We start from the raw sequence: 11,081 nt of genomic DNA, 5'->3' as shown, positions 1-11,081 counted from the left end.
TTTTTTTTTCAAAAGCACTTTTACAAAAATGTTTACCAAACACCTTGCTGATTTATTTCAGCCGCTTATTCTCACAGCAGCTTTTTTTCAAAACACAATAATACCAAACCAGCCCTTAGTCTTCACCTCATATTCAGCTTCCTGGGTTTGTAGAAAGCTTTTCGTACTCTGTTGAAAGATATATAATTTCTTCACTTATATTATGATACGTAAACTTAACAAATAAAAAGAGCAAGCAAACAACTAAATGAAAGCAAAAAAACTTAATTCGCCATGTCGTACAAATTTACAGATCTGAAATTCCAGCGGAAATTAAAAAAAAAGAAAAGAAAAAAAGGAAAGGATAAGAACATTGTGAAGGAAATATAGCTGTGATTACTGTCACCTTCTTGTCTTCTCCAGTTCTTGTCCGTTGTTGACACAGAAGCTAAATGCAAGTATTAGATTCCCAGTTAAAAGTTACAGTGTACATTAAAGAATTGAAGGCCGGCTCCTCCTCGTAAATTGTCTTGGTTCGGAAGCTACCTAGTATTAACACAAGACAATGGTACAATAGATAACACACATGAGAGATACCGTTTACTCAGGTATTGCCAGCTTCCGTTGTCGTGGCATATGGAGCAAGAGTGTTAGGAGGCAGGTTGATTCCACCTCCTCTCACCGATAGGTTCGGGCCCTTGACGGAACTAGCCTTGCTCACAAGGTTTGAGTCAAGAAACACGACGATCACAGTTATGTCATCGTGGAAATGGCGGCGAACCCCACGGTCAATCTTCTTCAAGTCCGAATACCTCATCTCTCTCTTTTTTGCTGCTTCTTGCAGGGCGGTTTTTATCAGCCTTTTTGCACTTCCCTGCATGAGGTTGGGAAACAAAAGTCAAATTCTCTTCCGTAAAGGAAAGAGTTTCCATAGAAGACTGACTTGTGAGCAAGATGTAATAAGAAGGGCAAATAAACCTGAAGTTAAAATATAAGAACAGCGGTTCTTTCTCCCCCACGAACCCGATGTTAAAATACAGCTAAAACTTATAGGTCAGTTATTCATCAAAGACAGGAGGCACACCGGAAAATGTTGATTCTGACGACTGTGCACATAATAGAGTGATATTCCTGTCTAAGAGTACAAGAACCAATACAGATAAATTTACTTGGCCTAATTATAAAGTCCGAAAATTTGGGTTATAGAAACCCAGTTGAATGCTCCACCGTATTAATATGCACTGCCTACTGCATGATATCTAATAGCAATTTGAATTTGTCCTACAAAACCATGGGCTTTCAACAGGATCTAAAACAATGACTTCATGGAAGGATCATTTCAAGTATCTCACAAGGTGACATCATTTCTCCATATAATCAGCTGAGGTGGCTCTATTCACAGAGCTGGCTCCACTCTTACATGTGGATCCTACCAGCAACCGATGTGTGTTGCAGATTTTGGAATGCATACACATCCAATAACATACCAGCTTTCATTCAATTCAACGTACCAAAACACCATAGAATTTTGATAACTTGGGGAAAGTCTTCAGTTCATGCTGACCGGGACTTATAAGACAATCATTTTCTCTTTTTACGTGGAGGCTAAAGCCACAACTAAGCAACAGCCATCCTAGACCCGAACTTATAGGGCAATCTTATGATCTTAAAAAAAACTAACTTTACTTTCCGTGAATCAATGTTCTAGTCTGGGAGACCGACTTAGAGATGCTAGGTAGGTATAGTGTGGTAGAAAATTGATTTCTTTCCCAGTATTATCTCTAACAAAATATGGAGATACGAGTCTTACACTAGCAATAAGTTTAAAATGACAACTGCTCGCTGATTCTACTTTCAGGCATAAGCATGGTCAATCTTTTTTAATAAATATAATCCCCTTAATGTTAAGAGTACTAGTATACTATTGAACAATAAATCTTACATTTCGTGGATGTTTTTGAACTATGTCCACTGCTTCCTGATTGGTGAGGTGTTCCCAGAGCCCATCAGATGCAAATATAATAAATTGATCATGTGGCTGCAATTGGATCTCTGAAATTGCCGGATCAGCGCTCAAAATTGGTCTTTTGATAGGGTCCCGAAGACGAAACTTGGAAAACAAAGGCTCCCTGTTAAATTCAGCCTTTTTTAAATACACATCACCAATAGATCTAGAAATCTGCAAGATGCAAAATAACCAGAATCAGAGTCACATCAAAGAAATGATAAACCGTATCAAGTCAAACCATCTATTGTGTAACATTGAAAACTAAAAATAACCAAATGTTGTCCACAGAGTTTGTCTTCATATATGATAAGCTGCCACCTAATGGTGATCACACATCTTGTTCCTCCGTGGAATGATATTTATCAAGATTTGAGTAATGATCTACCAGAGATATCACTGGTATAAAGATCAGAACCCATATCACTGGTCTTAAGATGTGAAACCATACCAACCACACAACATTTTCCTTAGACATGAATGTTTGATCTTCATTATTCTTTCACACATAGCCAGAAGCAATCTAGATCAGTAAAAGTTCCAGATTATTTTGTAGCTTTGTTAAGTACAACATCTAGTTTGAGAATTCCCACATTCTTGCTTAGCAATTACAAGAAAGCAAGACAAACTTGGAAAGAGCATGAGAAGAAAACTTGATCCACTTTTAATCCCATATAACTAGTAAAATAGCCAACGCACCACAGATAAAGTCATCCGGAAAACATAAACAAGGCCAATATACTTCTTTGAGGGATGGGGATGGAGAAGTATAGTTAAACTAAAGCTATAGGGACCTTTCCAGCATGCACTATTGTACTATTAGATTACGACAGATACAGCCACTTGGGTTCGGTGCAAAGAAAGTAGAGAAGTTATATAACAAGGTCTAACTCCAAGGACCTAATATCAATAACCATTTCCTGATATTGTAAAAGAGTTACCTGTATTAGGCCTTTCACACGCCATACATTATGCTTCAAAACTACAATATGTGGATCATCAGGGTGCAAAGATTGCAGCTCCTGTCTCACAGATTCTATAGAGGCATTGTGCTCTTGTGACAACTGAATAGAGAGCACCTCCCCTGTTGCCTTCATTATTCTTCCCAAAACAGCACGGGAATCACCACAGTTAGCGATATAAAGAGTTCCATTACAGATAACACCAACAAGGCAGCACGATCCTACTGCTGCAATCTGTGGTTTCATAGGCCACTCCCTAGTAACTACGGAAAGAAAACCCTCTTCTGTTGCTTGAAATGCTTTTCGTATTACATCCACAGACATGGACTGCTGCTCCAAACAAAATCCTGCATATTACAAAGAAACTCTAAATTTACAACAGGAAGTTTGTATACAAATCTAAGACCAAATGCACTTAATGGAGTGTAAAGTTTTACATTCTGTACGCTACACCATTAGCTGCTGATAAGAACAATGCATAATCCTTGACTTTAACCTGCCTTTACGGCACACACTAAACTTAATTAAGGGCAACTCATCTTTTGTTAACGTTAAAAAATAATAATCAAGCATGCATTCTCAGATCATCATTTTGAACATGCCTTTGCAATAAATACTGAACTTATGTAAGAGCGAGTCATCATTTTGAACACTAAAAACATAATCAAACATGCGTCACAAGGTTCTCTTCTTTTCAACTCAGCAAGATTTGAAATCCCCACTAATGCACCACATAGCCAAACGATGCCCTCTATTGTAAATCTCTTCCCCTCAAATTCCTCACCAATACAAAGGCCAAACAGGATTTCAATTCAAAAGCCACAAAGCCAACAAGGCTTGCTGAAGGGACTCAAAATGTTCAGAATTCCATTAGAAAGGCTAGAGTCACTTACTCTTGAGATGTTGAAAGAGGTGATCATTGATATAGCGTGACGTCTCCGGACCCCCATGACCGTCATAAACACCAACAAAAGTACCATAGGCGCCAGATTCATGTGTGCTCAAACTACCCGACTCGAGCTGACTCTGATCCTCAAGTAAATTGTTGGCCTGAACTACAGCCATTGAGAAATCACCATTTATGTGCTGGCCTGTGTCTTTGTACCACAGGAGCCCGTCTTGGCGACCCCCGGAATCTGCACCAGTATGAACGTATCGATTCGACCTCGGCCGAAAACAGGACCTCAAGAAGTTCATCAACTCTGATAACATCCCTCATTTCATCCAAACAACCTCCAAAATCTCCACATGTAAGAACAACTTAAATTAAACCCTCTGCCCCCAAAATTCCAATCCTAAACAGTATCAGTATTGCCCTCTAGTTCTCAGCCCAACTATACACTGCAAAACACAACCACAGCAAAAAAATACAAGTAGTCAATAAGCGCACAATTGAAATTGTTTTTCTTTCCTTCAGTCAGAGCAGGACAATCAGGACCCAACAGATCAAGAAAACAACATAAAGCAGCCACCTTTACACTTAATTTCAGTTGGGTATTGTACCCAAACAGAAGGAATGAGGAGTTCAAACCCAATATTCCAAAAAACCCATCTGAGTTTCCATTTAAAACAAAATACCATGACCACAAAAGCTGCTGGTATAGAGAAAAAATCAACAGAAACTTAATGCGAGGTTTGAAAAAAAAGTCCCTTCTTTTATTTGTCAACAAAGAGCTTGGTCAGCCATTTGAAAATCCAGAAGGTCTCCCTCTTCACATTGCTAAAAATGAATCTTCAGTTTTCACAAATTCCAAAAGCACCCAAATAATCATAATATAAAAAGCACTTTTCTTTCTCAAATACCAGGACCTAGAAGGCAAAAGGAGACTTACCCAATTCCTAATTTGCTTGCTTCTGCTTGTTGGAACCAGCCTTTTGCAACAGCTGAATTGGAGGAAGATCTAGAAGGTCACGTGGGCAGGGAACCATTAGATCTGTGGATCCATGAAATCAAAAACAAGGAGCAGACTTATGGTTTATGTATTCCAATAGGTGCTTGTGGAAGATGATGAGATTGTTGAACAAGTGGAGAAAGTGAATGGGAGCATTAAAAAAGGAGTCTTTGGGGAGGAAAATAGTGGGCAAAACTGAAAAAATGAAAACTTTCTCTTTCTCTTCAGCATACAAGCCCCATAAAAGACCAACAATGGAGATTGGAGAGCTTGAAGCCAGCAAAGCAAAGGCCCAGGTATGGGCTCCACACCATTATATGCTACAGAGGGTGAGAAAGAGAGAGGAAGAGAGTCAATGAAGTTAATACTTTTGACAATGATAATGTGTAAGACAGTATTGGGGGCATTCCATGAACTGCAGCTTATGTCACGACACGTGGAAGAGATGGGAAGGTTTCATATGATATGCGTGTCTCACGAGTTATGAGTCACAACTAAGAAATTCAACTCCGGGGCATTTTTTATCACCATTTTTTAGTACGGTGTAGTATATGCTTATTACTCTATTTATCATCGTTAGATTGAATTATGAAATTTGTGTTTATCTATTACATAAATCTTGAAATTCAAACTTATCTAACATTTACAAAATTTGATGCAGAGGTTTTGATCAATTCCAACTCATTATTTTTTTATTTGTTTAATATACAAAATTATAAGGAAAAATTAGACTTCCTTATTGACACATCCCGATCCTATAATCAAGGTGTGACGGCCAGCACGCCTTGATTCTAGGATCGCATAAGTACTAGGTGCAGTCAAGTAGGAACATGTGTGTTTCACACTTAAACTCACTCTAGTATGCTAGTTGAATTATTATTGCTAGTAGTTGGTTTTTATTCATTCGTATTTTCGTCTATCCTTTTTACTTTCGCGTCTCACTTTTGGTTACGTCATGCTCACGTGATGGCCAGCACGCCTTGATTCTAAGATCGGGGTGTGTCACCTACAATTTTTCTATATCATTTAGATTAAACATCTATACCTTTTTAAAATTTGATTAAAATGCTTTGACCAATAGCCACTTCAAGCTAAATTACATGTCATTATTATAATTTTTTTAAATTAAAATAATTTTTGAATTTATCCTTTTATCTGCATGATGCATTTTTCCTTATTTAGTGGAGATATTAGTAATTTAACTATATATTCTCTTCTTAAAGATATGTTTTTTCTATCATAGTTTTTTTTTTAATTTTTGTTATGCAAACATTTAATATTATTTCTTTTTCCAAATGGTTTTTTTTTTCAAATAGTTTGTGATCAACATAAAAGCTCCGTGTAATTTTTTTCAAATTTTTTGTGAAATTATATATATTTTTTGCTATTTTTTTAAGTATAGTTGTTGACGAATTATTATTATTAGGTACAATACATTATGTATATATATATGCGGGTACGTTTGAACTTACAAAAATAATTAATTGGTATAGTACATTATGTATATATTATCTGCGGGTACATTTGAATTTACAAAAATCATTAATTGGTACGTTTATTTGCAATTTTGGTATGTTTGATTTGATACATATTGTTAATATTGGTACGTTTGATTTTATGGGATTTAAAAATATTTTAAACTATTTTGGAAATAAAATATCTTAAATCATAGATAATTATTGATAAATTGTAGCATTATTGTGAAAATAAATTGAATCTAACCATTTTTTTATTTTACAATTATGTCTAACGGAGGAGAGTGTAATCAAAATGCTAGATTATAAGAAATTTGTTACAATATAATGTGCATATAGCACCAAAAATATGACCCAAAAAAAAAGTTTAATCAAATCACTAAAAGACATGGATGTTTGATCTATAAAATTCAAAATTGACGCGCCTATATACCATTTATTTGTACCAACTTCAAATAGAGATGGGAACACATGTGTTAGTGGATCATATCATCTTGTACGAATAGATGATAAGTGTAACATCTCACATCGATCAACGGAGATGGGGTGATGTGCCTTATATGTACATGCCCACTTCCTATAGCACGAGGCCTTTTGGGAACTCACTGGCTTCGGATTCCATTGGAACTCTGAAGTTAAGCGAGTTCGGGTGAGAGCAGTCCTAAGATGGGTGACCTATTGAGAAGTTCTCGTCTGAATTCCTAAAAACAAAATCGTGAGGGCGTGGTCGGTGCCTAGAGCGGACAATATCATACTACGGCGGAGATGAACTTAGGATGTGACAGAATGATATCAGAGCCGCTTTGCCGTTTGGTGCGAGTGTGTCGACGAGTACGTCAGGCCCCTAAGAAGTTGTGGATTGTAACATCCCACATCGACCAACGGAGGGGGGGTGATGTGCCTTATATATGTACATGCCCACCCTTTATGGCACGAGGCATTTTGGGAACTCACTAACTTTGGATTCCATCGGAACTCCGAAGTTAAGCGAGTTCGGGTGAGAGCAATCCTAGGATGGGTGACCCACTGGGAAGTTCTCGTCTAAGTTCCCATAAACAAAACCGTGAGGGCGTGGGCGGGGCCCAGAGTAGACAATATCATGCTACGGCGGAGACGAGCCTTGGGATGTGACAATAAGTGTAACATTTCATTTTAATAGATAATTATATATCCACTTAAGCTAGCTAACAACAAAGTTCCTATAATCTAAGAATTTTAAATTCGTGGTTTTTTTAATTATAATTTTTAATTTAACTAATTTCTCATTATGACTAAAAAAGAGAGAACTTTTTATTTCTATTATTATATTTAATTAATCTCCTTCTACATTAGAAAAAGTCACTAACAGTTTTATAAGAAAACTTCATTAATTTGTTAAAATTTTACATATAGTTATATAAAAAAATGTATTTAAAACTTATGATACATTTCAAAATAAACGTATATGTTTATATTCTAAATATATTAAGAAACACAATGTAACAGAAATCTAAATGTATCATAAAACTAAATGTGCCCATATTATAAGTAATCAAACCCACTAACATAATCAAACGATTAAACAACTAAACGTATCTTTACTATATTTATGTACGTGACACTGAATTTTGAAAATTCTTCACCACTGCTAACTCGATGTAGCACCGGCAATACTTAAGTCTTGATTTCAGTACAATTAAAAAAATTTAAAATCTTAAAAATATTTGGAGGTAAAATAAATAAATAAATAAACTTTGTCCATTTTTTAGGAAGATTGTCCAATCGATGAATTCAAAATAAAACAAATTTTTGCTGTTCATACTCACCTTCCCTTTTTATTTTATTTTCTTTTTATCGAGAAGGGGAAAATAAAAAATAAAAAAAACCTTGTAGCACGGAGTGATTGTTCCGTAACAAGATATTGTGTTTCCAGGTTACTGTTGGGCGGAGAAACATAGTCCGTTATTTTTAGTTACTCACGCCGTCACCTGAGTTTCATTCGAGTCCAACCCGTAACAAATCTGTGTCCTCTACATGCGTTACTACAGAGGGTGTGGGAGGCCAACCAACACGGTGCCGATACTTATAATGATTACATACTAGCCGATGAGCGCATACTCTATGTGTGTGAATAATTTCATTTTGTTTTTTGTTTTTTTATTAAGGAGTGTGATTAGTTTTTAAAATTTTTAAAGAAAAATGATGGTAGGATAATTTCTCATAATAAGTACATATTTTATCTTAATATTACATAATGATTATTTTATCCTCCTTATGTAAATATTGTGTATCAAAAGTGAGGGTAAAATAAGAAAAATAAGGATATGATTGTTATTTTCTCAAAAGATACAAAATTACTATTTTGCAATCATTATGCAAGTATTTATGTATCAAAAGTGAGGGTAAAATAAGAAAAAAATGGTAAAAAGTTGAGAATGAGGGTTATCTTAATAATAGTATAATAGTATAGATGTAGCAGGTATCAAATATAAGAAGTATTTTCTTAGGCCTTTTATTAAAAATAGTACTAAAATTGACATATCCTCTTATTTTGGTATGTGACACTAAAAATTAAATGGAGTGATCTCTGAGTTTGTCTACCATCAATCATTTTGATCTTTACGTGAAAAATTTTCATTAAATTGAGAGTGTTTTTGTCCAATCAACCCCTTCACTTTGCTTTTTCATTTAACGAAAATTTTCACGGAATGATCATAATAATTGACAATGTACAAATTAAGATCAATTCTATCTGTTTTCAATGTCAATGATCAAAGTAAAAAGTTATGTCAATCTCATAAATAATTTTAGCTAAAAAAGCCTATTTTTCCATGCAACTTTTGGGTCATATCATTCTCTCATAAACACTTCCCCACTGATAATGCACATTGCACAAACCTCTTACACATTTTTGTCCACCTTGCCGTCATCCTTGTAATAATACATAAATTCTTGTGTATCATGCTTACCACGGTTTAAATGCAGAGAAATTCAGGCTATATGGACACGTATGATATACGTTCATTTGATTAGCAGTAACGGTCAGAAAGTGTTTGTATGTGATACGTGGTACAAACCCTTAATACCGTTTCTTTTTTTTCAAGAAAAACTACTGAAATGAGTTTGAAAACTTTAAGTGTTAACGATAAGGACAAAATAAAGGGTAAAATGAATAATATAGAATTGACTTTTTGGTGTAAAAATGTGGTTTTTCGTTAAATTGAACAGTATCAAGAGCTTTTCGTTAAGGTTTTTTTTTTTAATTGAGATGGGTACTCGTTACTTTCTCTTTCGACTATGGAGGTAAGTGCAGTTGTAAGCTATTGGTGAATTCTTTGCAGTCCTATTAAATCGAGGCTAGCTTTATGTAACATTTGTGTGGACGTGGTTATTTCAAAGCCTAATATTTAGGGCACTGTCCTACACATATTGGACAGTGTCTACTGAGTCTTGGATTCCTGCTGGGGTACACTTCAACTTTGGTGTTCATGGACAATTGGCCATCTTTTCTTGGACCCCATACACATTGCCCTACCCACTTACTTCACATAGAAGCTATTTTAGGGTTGAAGTTTTCAACATTAGACAACCCTCTTTCGTTTGCTGCTATCATGACCTTTCAGGTACATATAGTTTTTCTCCTCCCTTTTCGCACACACGTATATAATTACTCTTCCCTCGTAGGACATTTAGATCTTTTTATTTTTCCTTGTAGTTTCCTTTTGAAATTCTTAATGAAGCTCTTGATGTGAAAAGTTCTCGTATTAAAGTTTGTTTGATGCCGTAAGTAAGACTATAGGTTTGAGTTAAGGATTTATTTTATTCTTATATGAATGAATGCCTCCATATTTATTGAGCTACAACATGAGCATGTACTTAACGAGAATAAGTCTAATAAAAAAACATTAACCATCCTTCCGTCAAGTAACGAAATAGACAATAAATGATACAAGTTCATTTTCATTAGAATGAAGAAATGTTTATGGAGAAAGATGGAAAAGGAGAGTTGAGTGCTTGCTAACGTACGCACATAGCACTAGATAATAAACTAGAGGTTTGTCATTTTCAGGTAAATGGACAAGATGGCATGATCCACGAACTAAATAATGTTTGGTTTCCAGAAAGACTGGGTCCATTTTTTAGAGGTCATTTTGGCTGATCCTCCATTGCAGAAAGTTACCAGAATATTTTTATTGTATAGAACTTGTATTGTATCTATGTATTTCACATGACTTGTCCCATTCTACTCAGTGTTGGTCCATCTCTTCACATAATCTCATTAATTCATGCATTTGTTTGTCTCCGTGCGTATTTTTACAAGACGATATATATTTTAAATTACTGTAACGCAAGAGAAAGGAGATTTAACTTGAGTGTAAAGTGTGAAAAGTGAAAAAACTGCTCGATCGACTGACCTAGCTAGTCTTCTTCTTTGTGAGTATGAAAGATTAGGAAATGAAACTATTTTATTATTTACCCATGAAGAAGATATAAGGGAAAAAAGCAACAGTGGTAAAATATTAATGGTCGCGTGAAAGTGAGAACTGGTTTGAAAGGGTGAGTACTATTTTTTTGTCAAACTTTTGTTGTCATTTATCATACTGTGAATTTGAATAACACTTTTAGTCAATATTTAGGCAACAGTCAATTTGATCAATAAAAGGTCGTACCCAGTGCACAAGGCTCCCGCTTTACGCAGGGTCTGGGAGAGGTGAATGTCGGCTAGCCTTACCCCCATTTATGGAGAGGCTGCTCCCAAGAGTCAATTTGATCAATATTCAAACATAAA

General features: G+C 35.4%; 1 protein-coding gene across 1 annotated transcript; it reads right to left on the bottom strand.

The window, feature by feature from the left end:
• Positions 1 to 244: 244 nt before the first annotated feature.
• LOC126621702 (probable protein phosphatase 2C 60) lies at positions 245 to 5,135 on the bottom strand. The gene is made up of 5 exons (XM_050290263.1): positions 4,779 to 5,135; positions 3,840 to 4,287; positions 2,926 to 3,293; positions 1,922 to 2,158; positions 245 to 853 (listed from the first exon to the last, which is right to left on the bottom strand). The coding sequence occupies exons 2-5, from the start codon at positions 4,156 to 4,158 to the stop codon at positions 584 to 586; spliced, it is 1,194 nt and encodes a 397-aa protein (XP_050146220.1). The 5' UTR covers positions 4,159 to 4,287; positions 4,779 to 5,135; the 3' UTR covers positions 245 to 583.
• Between the last annotated feature and the right edge of the window lie 5,946 nt (positions 5,136 to 11,081).

This window comes from Malus sylvestris, chromosome 5 (genome assembly GCF_916048215.2).
Source record: "Malus sylvestris chromosome 5, drMalSylv7.2, whole genome shotgun sequence".
Lineage (NCBI taxonomy): Eukaryota > Viridiplantae > Streptophyta > Magnoliopsida > Rosales > Rosaceae > Malus > Malus sylvestris.
Note: the sequence above shows the minus strand (reverse complement) of the source record. Positions and strands in the feature narration are given on the sequence as shown.

Bases quoted from the DNA above. Each gene is read 5' to 3' on its own strand.
- LOC126621702 (XM_050290263.1), bottom strand. From the start codon at position 4,158: ATGTTATCAGAGTTGATGAACTTCTTGAGGTCCTGTTTTCGGCCGAGG. The intron at 3,294-3,839 runs GTAAGTGACTCT...TGTAATATGCAG, and splicing joins CCTCTTTCAACATCTCAAGA to GATTTTGTTTGGAGCAGCAG. The intron at 2,159-2,925 runs GTAACTCTTTTA...TGCATCTTGCAG, and splicing joins GTGTGAAAGGCCTAATACAG to ATTTCTAGATCTATTGGTGA.